Here is a 15331-nt window from a genome sequence, read left to right as displayed (position 1 = left end):
CGGGTTAGTCCTAAATGCAGAAAACCCAACAACATCATACAGCCAGAGAGATAAACCTCTCTCAGCAGAGGTTTAGGTACTTACCTCCTGCCCTGGAGTGCAACATAGATAAGGGGAACCTATTACTAGCCCTATCTAATTAGGGAGGAAATCTTCATAACCTCCCAAGAGCAGCACAATCACAACACACAAGCTACAAGCTCTTTGAGGGACTTGCTGTGTTTCTAGGATCACCAGCTCCTAATAAGACCACCCCAGACAGACACTCCATCCTTTAGTTTCAAAGGCACACAAAAGAGACACCATGCTGGAATCTTACCTCTATCTTTAACAAAGCATTACCCCCTCCTCACCCTCTTCCCCATAATTGCCTTGTTATTGTCATTGGTGCCATTGTTCATTGGCTTGGCCGTAGAGAGGCCCGAGGGAGCAGTTCCGCCTTAGCTAAACCAATATCTCCTGCAATAACCCCCCGCAGTTTCCCCTTTGCTATCCCATGTTGAATAAATCCTCCATCTCTGTTTGCTGAATGATCATAAAGATATGATTGAAGTTTCAGATTTATGGTTTCGTTCGAATCGAGGAGCAGCTCCAATAATGCTAGAGCCTGTTTGCTGACTGCTTTTGACAGGATATCTGTAAATGGAGACTTGTAAGAGCAGAAGCAGGGATGCAAAGATTAAAGCGAGGTATTTTCTAGACACGCAGTGCACACATATGCAGTCGTGTCTAGGAGCTGAATTCACACACACACATTTCCAGAGCATCCTCTGTCCAAGGGCCTCTCTGTGGTTCCCAAGCATCCTGCGAGGCAGAGCGAGCGCACAATATTTTACTCTAACAGCGAATCTGTCTCAAGTAACCACACAAGGGAGCCACAAGAATTGGTTGCCTAGTAAAGCAGGATCCTAACTGAAGATCTCACACAACTGTACTGAAAACTACTCTAAAGTGGTTGCTGAAGGCTGGGAGAGGGCTGTATATTAAGGTGGTCCTCGCTGTCAGCTTCACTCTCCATATCCCACGAGTTCCCCCTGAGCTGCGCTAATGCAATCCTCTGGGTGCCCGGGATGCTCTTTGGGGAGCACAGAGAACCCTCTTGCTCCTATGGGAGAACATCCCAGATGTTTCCTCTGATCAAAGCACCAACATCCCAAAAAAAGCAACCAAAGGGGCTTTATGCTTACAGGGAAAAGCAGCTGCCTCCCGAGGACACACAGCATTGCACCTTCCCCATTGAGGCACAGCCTCCGAGAGTGAGTCCAGGGAATCCGGTGCATGATTGTGAACTTCAAGCTGGGGACGGTTATCACCTTCCCCAATACTGTTATTAATATTTTGGCTTAGGTGCCAAAACCATCCTTTCCCCATCAGTCCATCCCAGCAGCATTTAGTGAGCCATCTCCATCATGCAGCCATATCCTGGGAATTGCACATTGTTGTTCACATTCAGGTCAATTTTAGTCTCAAAGCTGTGGCAAAGTCAAAGTTTGTGACTTAGCCACCAAAACACGAACAGGGCATCCAAAATACATTCTCTCCAGCCCTGAAGCTGCAGCATATTTGTTTTTCCCCGATTCACAGCCGTTTATGCTCGTTTTCATTTCAACAAAGACCTATAAAACTCTTAAGGCTCCATGCAGTCCTAAATTAAATGCACTTTAACATCCTATATAACAAGGGAGTCTTTGCTCTTTTAAATTAATGCATGTAGCTGAGAAGGGGACCTTTCCTGGAAAACATATTCCACTTTATTTTGAGACAAAACCCCACCTCATTGCAACTTCTCCGAGAGCAAAGATTATTTTGTGTGTTATAATGAGGAATATGTAATAACGAGAGCATTGCATGTTAGACTAACTACGAAGCGAACAACAGAAGACTTCAGTGAGCAGCACTGTTTCTGTGATGTATGGAAATATTTTTCCTCAGTGCATTACAAAAGAAAAAAGCAAGATAAAAATATCTTCCATTTTCTCCCTAATTTGTAGTTTTCTGGTGTTAGCAAGGCTTATAAGACACATGCTCCCAATTAGCTGCTCCTCTTAATTTAAATGCTTCATAAATTATCTCCTGCGCTTGTGGATTATCACTTCATAATGCGAGTTAGCATTTAAATAAATAGCTGCGATGTAGGAAATTAGAGAGGTTTACAGTCTGAGGCAGCAGCATAATGAAGGAAAATACCACAGCAGCTGAACAGGGCTTGGGAGAGATGTGATGAGACAGACATTTTTCTCCCTTTACCTTTTAGCAACCAAACTTGGTCTGCAGCAGGGAAAATATGGGTCAGAACTCCAGCAAAGCAGGAGCCTTTCGTAATGGCTGAGCATGAAGGAAACACAGAGAATTCTTAAGCATGTAAAACATCTGATTTAGCAAACATGATGCAATTATGAAGTGACTTTTTTCGAGCCAACTCTTGGTTACCTCACAAGGTAGCCCCTTTGAAAGCAATTGGGCTACTTGTGTACATCACCGGAGCAGTAACTGACCCCTCCTGTTCCAGCCTTTCAAATAAATATAGGACTGGAGAAAAAAAACAACGGAACAAAGCAAAGCTGAAATTGTATTGAGAAAATTCAGTGGGGAAAGCAATGAAAGAGTCAGATGGAGGATTATGGGGGAATTTTAGGAGTATATATATATATATCTCTTGCAAAGATAACGAGCATTGATTTGCAAGCCAGATAACTTTTGCCGTGTTTTTAGCACCATTAATAAGATCAACCCATAGGCAACAATAGTTTTCAACCATTGGCAGCAACTTCCCAGTGCTATTTCAGCCTAGTTTCACAATTATTGTCATAAATGTAGAAAATCAGGAAGGCAGGGCAAGGAAAAGCCTCATGACAACTCCTTGGGGGACTAAGGCTCTCCCCAGTGTTTGCTGGTCTTTCCTTTGGTGTCACTGCTGCTTTTCTGCCACAGGAGAAAACTCTGGGTGAGATCCTGCCAGCAGTCAATCACACTTGACTGCCATTAACTTCTTGGGGAGTTGGAGACAGAGGCACTTGTGGGCTTGGGACCCTTTGGTGTTTGTCTTGCAGAGAGCCCAAGGTCGAGCACTGCAGCTCTCGGGGAAGCTCAGCTATTACATCTCCCTGCTCGCTCACATACAAAAGTCCCAATGTGTCAAAATCACGGATATTTTTGAAAAAAAGCACATGAAAAATCATAGAAGCCTTGACAGCCCTGACCAAAGTCCAGCCTTAGGCAGGAGTAAAATTATTAGTTGCCTTATTTCCCAGAGAAAGTCTGACACATTAGGATTTCACAGTAACTGGCTGTAAGTGTAATGGGCAGGGCGTGATTTTGCTCACTAGGTTTTGCAGTTAAATTTCAGCAATGTTGAATACATTTTGCTGTAGGACAGAGCAAATGATTCAGGCAGATTCTTGCATTAGCACAAGACCCTCTGTGCTTAATGGGAGTTCTGTCTAACTGACAGCACAATTTCGGTCATCATTGTATTTAATATACTTCAAGAGCGGGGGTCAAATTGTCTCATCATTTACATCCATACAACCCTGCTAATCCCTGGAGAACTGCAGAGTGGAAGCTCAGGACAATCTCTAACTGACTCAATTTTCTTCTCTTAGCACCTTCCAGTTAATTTTTCTGGCAATGTGCCCCAAAATGCTCTTGGTCAGAGTCCCAGTTCTTCCCAGATCAATAGTACCATACATGAGCAAGTAGACTGAAGTCTGTTGGAAAGAGGTTTCTGCCTGGACCCCTCAGGACACACCTGTGGAATCTGTAGCTGTTTTCTGGATAAGATGCTGTTCACCCTGCAGGAAGTTCAAAATCAGCACAGCAGGGTCCCCATTTCATCCTAGGATTCTCCATTCCAACACAGTGTTTACAACATTTAAAAAGGGCTCATCCCACTCCAACCAGCATCTGAAAGGTTACAGGAGCTCTTCATCCCTCAGAGTTTCCAAGCAATAAAGAAAGGCTCTGGGGGCCAAAATGTACATGCGCTCACAGCTCTTCAGTGGCTCCGTCCGCCAGGGCATATTTACATCTCTATTAGCATCACTTTGCCTTCTGCATGGCCACAAGTGTTGCTGGCTTCTTCTGTGCCTAGAGCACAACAAGGCTCTGTTTTGCTGGATTATGAGGACATGGAAACCAACTCTTTCTGTCCCAGCTGCAAGAGTTCTTCAGGTCTAAGAAAAACCTGGCTGATGTGTTGGGTGCTAGATGCAGGAGATGGGACTGGAAGCCCTGGGACTAGATTCCTTCAGGGAGATGGCGCCTCTTCTTACAGAATCACCTTTTCTCCTAAAAGGGCATTTTAAATAATAAAATTGGAAGCTGCCGCATATACCTTTCCAATTGATCTACTAATCATATTTCTTCAAATTTTATATCCCTGACCCTTGTAAAGGGATTGCAAGGAAGGCGTTATTTTAAGCTGCATTTTAATAAGTCAATATGAAAGCTCAAAATTATTTAAAGCTTCTTAAATAGGATTATATTTGATTTCTTGTGGGAATAGTGGGGAATAGTCTAGTAAAGACGTTCTGTCCTGCTGAGGTTTTATTACATTAAAGAAACAGCATCCTTTTTTAACAGCAAAAACTTTTATCTATTCTCTAATGAAAATGGAGATTATTCTGTACATGAGGTGACTGAAGTTGGTAAGTTCCTGCATCTGTGATCGGAGATTAGTTTCTCCTTAAGTGAAAGCCGAGAGATTCCTGAACCAGAGGTTTGCCTGAATTTAACAAGTTGTCTGTTAGTCTGAAATATTTTAATATTTTGTTCTAGGAGGTACCACAGGTGTATTGACTTCAGGCAAATTCTGCTGGGAAATAACAGGTAGCTTTCAAGGCAGCCAGTATCTCATTTGCAGCCAGGGATTGAATTTGGCCCTAAGAATAAGAGTTGTGCCACTGGGAAACTGTTTTGCTATATGGAGAATGTGGCCGCATTCAGTCTGCTCAAAAAAGCTGGCAGTCAAATTCTCACTTGCATTCAACTTGTTTAATATCATTGTGACTTATACAGATCCTACACTGGCAGCATCTAGCCTAATACGTTCTATAGTGCCCAAAGAAATTCAGGAGGAAGAAATGAAAACATCCTGTATGTAGTCAAAGGAGCCAGCAGCAAGTTACATGGTGTAAACAGCAGCTTCACCAAGTTGAGCTGTGCAGGACATAATCTGGGACAACATCTGGCCTTGCAAACATCAGGGGATTTTTCTTTGAGTAGCAGATGGGGAGGTTTATGGAACAGATATTACTAAGGATGAAGCACAGAGAAAAGGTCATAACTGCTGGCAGGGGAAGGAAACTTTTGTTAAAAAGATTGTTCCACCTCTAACATTAAAAGAATGTTCTCTCAGTCAAATAACCCACATCCTACTCTCAGCTAAACCTCAGCACTCCCACTGAAGCCGAAAGGCACCGAGCAAAAGCATTCCCTGGCAGGATTTGACTTCAGGGTTCACAACACAACAGGTATCCCAAGGCTGTGACTCTCTGGGAAGTGGCACCATCACTACACCCTTTCCAGCTGTCCCCTGGAGAGTCAAATGCAAATATGGTAAAACAGGTTTTTTTGCCAAGGTGCTACACGCTATTCTACCCACATTCTCTCCAAGATGCCCAGAACTGCCGCTACGAAGACAGAATTATTCCACTGATTTTCCCACCCTGATCTGTCCGCACCCACCTCCATTTATCCCCTGGTGTTGCCTGTGGAGAGAGCAAGGACTCAGGTGTCTCTCCCCATTCAGCTGCTCCAGGGCCACCCCATGCTGTACCAAACCTTTCTATTGCTGTCCCTACGTGTCTTCAAATCTCCCAGGCTCATCCCAACTCTCAGAGACAAATGGTGGTTGTAGCTCAGGAAAGATCAGGTTCAGGTAAGACCGTAGTCTAGCAATAGCCGTAAACTGCACCCGTCTCCATTTACCCCGAATAACCCATCCAGCTGCCAGCAGCTTTGTCTGACAATTACAGACCAGGCTGCTGCTTTAGGACTCGCGAGTGGAGGCTGATGTGGACTTCACAAGCTGTGACACCCGCTATAGAACTGCATACACTTCTTTGACCTTCAACACCAGCACAAAACCTTACACAGACACAAATTTATCTTAAAGTCAGGAGCAGATTTAATAGAGCAGGAGAACAGCGTTTTCACTATTTCCATCTCAATTACAGTCAAACACCTCGGTGAGTCTCAGCCTTTGGGGCTGTGCCTGGGCTGTCTGCTCCCAGCACTGAGACAGTCAGCAGAATCAGCAGAAATAGCACAACTGGGCAAGGTGGTGGTGATTTATCAATGCTGAAGTAATTCCTACTGACACAGAGGTGCTGAGGAGGAGCTCAGGGTCCACAGGTGCCCCCAAAGACCTGAGAGTTATTTGGTGCCACGCATCAAAAGCTGCCGACTTGGCAACTGGCTCCATAGCCAAAAGCATCCTTTTTTTTTTCCAAACCATTTCCAAACAGCACGAAGAAGCGGCAAAAGGCAATTTTAACAGTCACGCTACCCTACTGCTATAATTGTCTAAGAGTGCATTATCCTCTAACTCAATAAAGAGTGGCCAGTACTAAGAGTCCCAGCACTTTGAGGCAAAGAATTTTTCAAGGAAAAACTAGAAGGTGATTACATCCGTGAAGACAAATGAAAGTATTGTGTGCGCAGATACTTTCATATCTGTCTGGCCCTTTAAAACCAAAATGATAGAGTTCATTTGCATTTAGATCTCTTTGGCTCTCTCTTTTCATCTAAAGACAAATCCTCACAAAGGCTGCTTAATTAGACTAAATTAGATTTCCACCTAGTGGCTTGTCATTCATTAGAAAATGCTGTTCTTTTTTTCTGTTTTGGTAATTATAGGCTGGTCTCGCAGTGTTCACTTCAGGCTCAAAGTATGACTTGCATTCATGATTTTGTGCAGATGAGAGGAAAATTATTCAGTCGCATCAAGTCTGCCCATTTTACAAGTTGGATAAAGATCATCGCCGGAGTCTTTTATGTAATGGGGTATACTCTTTCTTAAGTCTTTAATGATTAATTGTAATAGCATATCTCACGGCAATTTTCAAGACTAAAAGCTAAGTACAGTTTGCATGCAAAGCTACTGTACCAGATAGCAGGTGGTTTTCCTTGGGTATGGATTTCTGTCGGGGACATGTGTGTGGCCCTCAGTTGTGGGTGTGAGTGAGAGTATGGGAAGGGGCAGCTGGTGCCTGGGGTTGGGTGGGTGAAACCCTGCGCTGGATGTGCCATCTGCCTCATGTACCCGTTGTACCTAACCCAGCGAGGGGAACACCCGTGTCCCACTTGTCCTTACTGTCCTCTGCTGCTGGCATTGCATGGAACATCGCTCCCAGAGGGGAAAATCTTTCAAATTGAGATGTGATACTCAAAGGTTTCTTGCTAATAAGGCTACAACTCCCAGTGCAGCTCAGTCAGGAGCACAGGTTAGGGTAGATCATGTGTAGACATACTCTGGGTTAGCAGCATCTCTATCTGGACTATTTCTAATGAAAGGAGTTAAAGCCACAGTAAGACCCTCAAGCTTCGCTAGTCCTGACTCCAATGGAAGCAGTTTGCCCACCCTTTGCTCTGGAAAACTCTCATTTTGCTGTAGGACACTATAATAACTAGGTCTGCCATGCTGAACACAGAATACATGAACTGTCTGCATCTCTCCCTGATGCAAATTCAGTTCCCTTTGCTGTCCTGCATGGGCACATTAGTTCCCCACCTCAGTTTCCCCACTATTACAGCAGGATTAATGCTCAGTGGCTTGTTTTGAAGCTTCATAATTCAGGGTGAAATTCTGTGGTCCTTCATCAAGCAAAACTTCCTTTGACCTTTAACGTTTATGGAAAGCTTCAAAGATAACTGCCAACTTGCTATTGATAATGTTGGGAATGGAAGTTACAAGCAGTTAGCGGCAGGCAGCCCAGCAGCCACCAGCCCCTGCTAGGATTTCTTCTGCACTAACAAACCCAGATTTTCAGGTGTGTTTTCATAGCAATATTCTTGTTTTCCCAACCATTTTTTTGTGAGAGATGGAAAATAAGTTTTTCCCTCCACCTTCACAGAAAAAAAATCTGATCAAATTTGCCTTTCTCAAAACACAGAACATTCCCTTTCTCATCTACCTAAACCTGATGTTGAGTTACTGTCCCCCAGAGGCTTTCAGTGGCTCAGTTCTGATGTATCCCTGCACTTTGTAGCTCACTGCCTTCTTAGAGTGTAATCAAACATCAAGCTAAGTAGCAAATAAATCTCCCAATCTCATAAGCTGCACAGCAAGATCATGTAAATGCAAATGAAGGGCTTGATTTCAAGCTGTCGCGGGGGGAAGGAGGGAAAAATGCTGGGCCTTGTCACCGCAATCACTTCACTCTGCAAGTGCAGTAAATCTGCAATAATAATAGTAATGGCAGCGTGACGGGAGGCTTTACTGTACAAGGGGGTGTAATGAAAAGGGGAACAGAAGGTAGGGAAGGAAGCAGGGCCTGGTGGGTTGAAAACGCACCAGCAAGGGGTTTGCAGGGGTCCACAGGGCAGAGCTGTCCAGGAGGGGACGGGGCAGCCCCGGGTGAGTTGGCACAGAGAGGGTTCCTGTGTTTGCCCAGCATCCCCTCGCAGGGACGGGCTGCCTCAGATGCAGGGATTAGAAATCTGTGCCTCCCTCTCTCACTGCACCTCTACAGACAGATCTCCTCACCCTCTTGCAGTTTGTCACCTTCAGAAAATTACCGCAATGCGTGTCAATGGGCCATAAATACCAGGGGACAAAACACAAATAAGGCCTGCAACAAAACCTGGAATCCTTAAAGGTTTTTTACTTCCTTACACCTTTGCAATGCACCCACCTCTTACAAACAGACCCACACCTGAACCTTCCTCTTCCTTCACTGCGAGAATTTTCCAGCACCGTTAGACACTCAAACACAAATCTAGGGCTCAAAAACCAGGGCTGCACAAATCAGAAACTGTCTGGCAAAGGCCAGGGAACTCAACAGACCCAATGCCACTTGTTCTTCAGCCAGCCGGGGTATCCCGCTGATCAAATACCCCAGCACTGCTCTGCAGCCAGTCTGAGCATGGCACCCTCCAAACCCAACTCAACCATGAAAATTATCACATCCAAGGGGAAAGGATGCATTAATCGAGTCCTTAAAGACAATTTGAGAGAGCAAACAAAGCCTCAGCACACATTTCTCGCAGCCCCGGGAGGAGGAGGTGATCTCTGCAGGACGCTCTGGGAACGCTTCAGGAAAACATCTAGAGCTGTCTCTTCCAAACTGGCTGTGTAAATAGTATTTAAGATGCTGGATTTTCCTTGCTGAGGTCGTAAAGGGAGAAAAACCTGCAGAAGGTACCCAGAGAAAATTAGGACCGCCTGGGATGCAGAGAGAGATGGTTTTAATTAGAGCCAAGAGGTGGGAAATAAGGCAGAGAAATGACATCTTAATGAGGTTTAATGAAGTTGTCTGCTGATGGGCACAGCTGTCAGACAGATCTGTATTCCAGCCAAGCAGCTTTGTGACAGGCTGAACCTGAATACAGGAAACAGTGCTGGAGCTGGGGAATCAAAAAGGACCTTCTGCATCAACTTTGGCTCACTCTCCCCACAGCTTTGTGACACAGCACACCTCCAACGCCCCGGGACAAACAAATGAATCCAGCCCATGAGGCTGCAACATGCTTTTGCTAATTTATGGATGTGAAAGGCTGTAATCTTGGATTACACTGAGCAAGATATTTTTCCTGCTACTTCCTTCCCATTCTTTGCTTTTGTGGGTAAAAGATGTTGGCAAGAAACCAGAGTCTTCTGAGTCCATTGATTTTCTTCAGGCACAGGTTCTGCCCATGTTCAACATGTTTCACCAGATTTTTTTCTTTAATTAATTATCCAGCACCTTCAGCTTTATTTATTCAGTGCAAAGTGACTGTAAAATGCCTCCCAATTGTAAAAAGAAGCAGCATGCACTCATTTTGCAATGGAATAAATGCCCAACTGTGTTAACTACATATACTCTAAACAAGGGAATCTTTAAATCCTATAATTTATTCCGTTCTACAGAGTTCTGCATTCAAAGCTCCAGAAGCAGCATTGCCATGGGTTACAAACCTCTTTCCTTTCCTGCAGTTTCTCAGCAATTTTCTCCCATCTGCCACGCCTTTGCCGTCACAGCCCGTTGCTGACCTCACTTGGCTGATCTGGAATCAAAACATGATCCCTGAGAAAAGCCTTTTCCCATACATCTGAGGAACACCACAACATTTCCCTTGTACATCAGTGACAACTAATCCAAAAATAGCTAGCATGCAAATGCCTATAAATACAGGAGAAACAGATCAGCAGTGAAAGCCACTTTATCATCCCTGGCACCGGTCTATAAGCTTTGCAGGAGCTCCCTAACTCACACACGGCACGCACATATGGTTTAGCACAGCCGGGTGATATTGCCGTTGTGACAGCACTAAAAACCCCCTCGCTCGGTGCTGGACAAACCTGCAGGGGACAGGGACAGTCCCTTCCTCCATCACAGGCTCACAGGAGGCAGCTGGGCAATGCAGCCATGGTATACACAGGTTGTATCAGGTACCCACCGAGTCAATTGCTTTCAAAAAGGTAATTAACAGAGTTTGTTTGCTGTTACATCACCTTGCACAGTGCAAGGAGCCTGATGAGGTTTTCAAGTCTATCAAAGGACTTTAGCAAGCCCAGAAAATCCGTTTTCTAGTGAACTTGTGCTCTTGAGAGTCAGAAGGATACCACACCTAGTATACAGCATCACAACTGCATGGACCTAACAGGACCGAGGGGAAGCATCTCCCTCTCAGACCTGGGAAGCAAGACCCTGGATTTACCCAAAAGAATCACTGTACAGACCTGCACACTCTGTGATCACAAACCGCCAAAGCCAACAGCCAGTTTGCCAGGATCTGTAAAGGAGCAGACTTGTCGCAACACGGCCAAGCCACCATCACAACACGGCCAAGCCACGCAAGCAAGTGGGCACAATCTCACCCCTGCACACACCAGTGAGGAGCCCAGTGTCACAGCCACTGAGTGCTTTTTATGTCACGGCATTTAGAGATGGGAGCTGAGAAACTCCAAACCAAGTGCACAAAAAAATGGCTCCAGTCAAAAAAAGGTTGAGGAAACAGGAGCAAATTCTAGAGACATCAACACAGAGCGCACTGGAAAGGTGTCTGTTTTGGGCAGGGGTTATTAACCTTGTTTCTCCAGGCAAAACTGGCTCAGTGAGTTTTGTCTGAGCTGAGGGTGATGCAGAACAGCTCAAGCTGCTCAGCAGCATCACGCACATTTGCTAAGAGCCCTTTACCTGCATGCTGGGAAGGGCCCAGCCGGCTGGCAGCACACAGCAGAGCTGTGGCGGCTCCAAGGCCCTGGCTGGGTTTGCACCGTGCTGACTGGGACCAGAACATAAATTTGGGTTTGGATAATGTCCCTGTACAAGCAGCTCTGGTAAGCTGTGCCCCTTGTTAACTGCTATACTACCTCAGCCTGCCGTAGGGGCAAGTTGGAGGTGGTTCATTTTCAGTCTCACTCTCTTGGTCCCTGCAGAGGGAGCAGTGTTCACTCTGGAGTGTAATAACACTCATTTAAATACCAGTGCTCAATGAATTACCCATGAGAAGTGCTATAGTAGGATGTAAGCCCTTTCATTCTCCCAACAAGACCAGCTAACACCTACAACCCCCCAGCTCCTCCAACACCCTTTCTCATAGAAAACAGCCCATCCCAAAGCACCCACACCACCCCTCAGGGCTCCGGGGGCTTGTTGCCCAGCCCTGCTGTGCTTCTCCCAGCAGGAACACACAGACCAGGCTGCCAGGCTCTCAACCCCTTCCCTCCTCTGCCACCTCCCTTTCAAGCAGCAATAAGGTTTCAAGACACACACATCCTGCAGTGACTTCACCATGGAGATGGGAGGGCAGAGACAAAGCGGGGAGCGGAGGTCAGTTAATCCCACAGACACCACCAGCCTGGAATACACATGGGCTGGGGAAGAGTTCATTTTAAAAATAAATAGAAATGAGGCTATTGAGCTCAAGTTCTCTACTATGCTATAAATCTAAGGCTCCACTCCCCCTTTTTCTTGTTCCTTATCCTCCCCCTGCAACATGCCTTGCGTCTTGATTATTCCCAGGCAGGAGTGGTGACATGACTGTGCTTGGGGAAGTTTGTGCCAGTTTTCTAGGGGGTTGCACAACTTGGAGATGAAATAACTCAAAGGAAAGTTAAGGTTAGCTGCAGGGTCTCCCCCGCAGACATCATGACCAAGCATCCCAGACAATGGAGAAATTTAGCCAAATAAGGAGACTTCAAGTCTGTATATACCAAGTCAGGATCCCTATTTCCCGCAAGGCTAGGTCGCTTTATAACTCAGGTACAAACTTGTGTAACATTCAGCATCCCTTTGGCTTCAGCTCTGGTGAAACCTCATGGCTGTGAGTTCTCCTTTCGCACTCTCACACTTGCTTGTGTCTGGACAAGGGGATTCAAACCTGTGCAAGTGGATCCAGAGCCACTTCTGGTACTTGTGGCCACATTCTGTTACAGATTTTTCTTTTCAGGGGCTTTAGTTTATTAGGAAAGCTCTTCATGCTTCTTCTTTAACTTTACTCTTCTGCAGGCAGAAGTGGGGAAGCCCCTAAGAAACTGCTACACCCTGCCAGGCTTTGATTTTGCATACGGGCTGTACATCCCCAGGACAGATGGAGGAGTTCCTGAAGGTATGACAACACCTCTAAAATACAGACCTGCAACAAAGTCCTAATGCTACCTGGGACTCCCCAGTGCTTTTCAATACTTCTTGTCAAGCTGGAGGTAAAGAACTCCACCATTCACCTGCTTGTATTATCATCACCCAAATTGCTTGGTGACTAGGGAAGTTTCTCCGTCATATTGGAAACTTTTGTAGGATCACACAGAGCCCAAGCAGAGGTGGGTACAGCACCTGCAAAGGGTGATACATGTGGTGGCTTTCATAACTTTGTTAGAGCTCCTACTTCGTGCTTTCAGAGACATTTCCCCTGTGTAATCAGACTTGCTGAGCAAGCCAGGGAGGAGGGTAAGAACATATCCAATTCAGATGGGAGATGCCCCCATATGAAACACAGAGGATAGGACACAAAGCTCACTCCACAGTGAAACCACAGCAAAATGCATGCAAGCCCTACAAGGCCCGTGTACATGGTGAACAAACACCAGCCTGCCCTCCCAAACAGGAGTAACCCGAGATGCTGATCCTCTCTCTTTGCCTCTTGTGTTTCCTTCCATCTCCAGCCATAGGCCACTGGAACACAGTGAATCAGAACAGGACTGATTTAGTTCAGAAGATGCCTCGAGACTTCATCACCATGAACCGTGGTGCTCTGAAGGCTGGTTATACCACAGCCCGTGAATACAATTTGTACTACAAGGACAAGGACATTAGGCGCAAAGAAGAAGAATGCACTCGCCTCAAGAAAGGTCCTATTAAACTGCCTGCAGACATGACTTTCGGCATCCCAGCACGGTAAGGGGGAAGGCTTGAGAACCTTCTCAGAATAAGATTATCCCTTCCTACCCTCACATCTGATTCTCAGCTAGCAGAGTGCCCAAAACAAAAGTCTCCTGAACATGCTACAACTGAAGTCACAGCATCACTTCTGTGTATGATTGCATCTGTGTCAGATAATCAACTACCTAAATTTAATCTACATGACACAACACATGCTCATTCCACCTCTGGCACTAGGGGCTTGGAACCTCTTGAAAATGTGTTCCATGCCAATCCTTTCACTTAAAGGAACATGAGTTGTGAGCCAGAATAATGTCTTCCCAGGGTCAGAAAAATCAAAGCCACAGCATTTCTACCTGTTTGTGCTTGTTTAAATACTCTGGTGTAGTTAAAGGTCAGTTCAAGTTCTTTATCCCACTCTTTCCCACTTGTTAGTTCATTTCCCTGCACTAGACAGAAACTGGTACTAGCACAGCAGGATAGAGAAAAAAAAGCTTTTCACTGCTCCATCTTCAGCCTTTGGGAAAGATCCCCAGAAAGCAGGAGGGGAGCTGGTACCTGCTGCTCCCCAGCAACCTCTCTAGTAGGGCATAAGCCTACCCATTCATCCCTGGCAATGCACCAGGAGGTTTAAGGCTTCACATCGAGTCAGGTCTTTTGCATCACAGCATCTTCCTAAAGATTTTCATAAAACATCCAGCATACATGAGCCCCTCCTAGAGTTTAAACCAGTGCAGCATTTAGAAGTGACCCATTTAACATCCCCCTTCATGTACCAGCTCCCAACTGCCTGCTGTGCCTGTTTCTCCCAGGGAATGGTGCAACAGGGGGTCTGCAAAAGAGAACATCATCACCTTGATCAGACCGACTTCTAGGTCTTTCCACCGCCTGTTCTCCATGAGAGCACGATGCTCCAGTAACACCAGTGCAAGTCCAGCACAAACACGCACTCAAAGCCCCTGCAAGGGGGTCTAAAGAAGCCCTGTGGCTGCTGGAGCACAGAGGGGTTTCTTGCTCCGTGCAGGTCTGGACCAGACATTAGGTTTCATTATAAGAGCTGGATAACAATCACTACCAGAAAAATAACAGCTACAAATCCTAGAGAAAAGACATGATGAACGGCACTGTGTATTTTCCATGATAGTAAATGGGCTTTGCATATGCAAATTGAATGGATTTTAAAATGGTATTTAATGACAATTTTCGTAGCAGACATTAACATTAATTGCATCAAAATGAAAATGTAGCATTAGCTTGCTGTTAGCTGCAAATGCCCCAGCTATAAAGCTTTATCTTTATCAGTATCAGCCCTCACCAATGTGACAGGGCTGCTCTGCAAATTGCAGGCAAAAGGGCTTTTATGTTGCAAAAGTATCCCCCAATGTAGACCAAAATCAACATCAATTTTGCTTTATTTCTTCATAAACAGAGGTTAAATGGCTGCCTGTAAGAAGTCTAGGCACGTTTCAAAAGTTTTAAGGAAAATCTGCAGACCCCACAACAGCAGAAGTAGTGGGAAAGGGCTTTTAATTTAAAGTTATTGTACAACTTGCCTGCTCCCTAATAGCTACCTTTTATGCAGACTGATTGTATTTATCCCTTTACTTTAAAAGCACGTTACACACAAAATCAAATTACTGGAATTACCAATGAGTTTTTACAGCCATTTCGGTAAAAGGGGGAATTTAACACACTTTTCCGTGACTGACAAGTTGAAGATAACAGCTTTGGTGAGCGCTCCCAGCCCAAGCTGGTCCCTCGTCACAGCTGACCAGGTTCAGCAAGACCTGCCCTGTTAAAAATGACTT

At 45.3% G+C, this 15331-nt stretch overlaps 1 protein-coding gene across 4 annotated transcripts in view; it reads left to right on the top strand.

The window, feature by feature from the left end:
* CFAP77 (cilia and flagella associated protein 77) overlaps positions 1–15331 on the top strand; it is a 57138-nt gene that overhangs the window by 21541 nt on the left and 20266 nt on the right. For all 4 annotated transcript variants that reach the window (XM_065035771.1, XM_065035770.1, XM_065035769.1 and 1 more), the window contains exons 2-3: positions 12654–12753; positions 13307–13538. In XM_065035771.1, coding sequence (XP_064891843.1) covers positions 12654–12753; positions 13307–13538 — 332 coding nt within the window. The remainder of the gene's footprint in view (positions 1–12653; positions 12754–13306; positions 13539–15331) is intronic.

This window comes from Columba livia, chromosome 19 (genome assembly GCF_036013475.1).
Source record: "Columba livia isolate bColLiv1 breed racing homer chromosome 19, bColLiv1.pat.W.v2, whole genome shotgun sequence".
NCBI classification, from domain to species: Eukaryota; Metazoa; Chordata; class Aves; order Columbiformes; family Columbidae; genus Columba; species Columba livia.
This window is presented reverse-complemented; position numbering and strand designations above follow the sequence as displayed.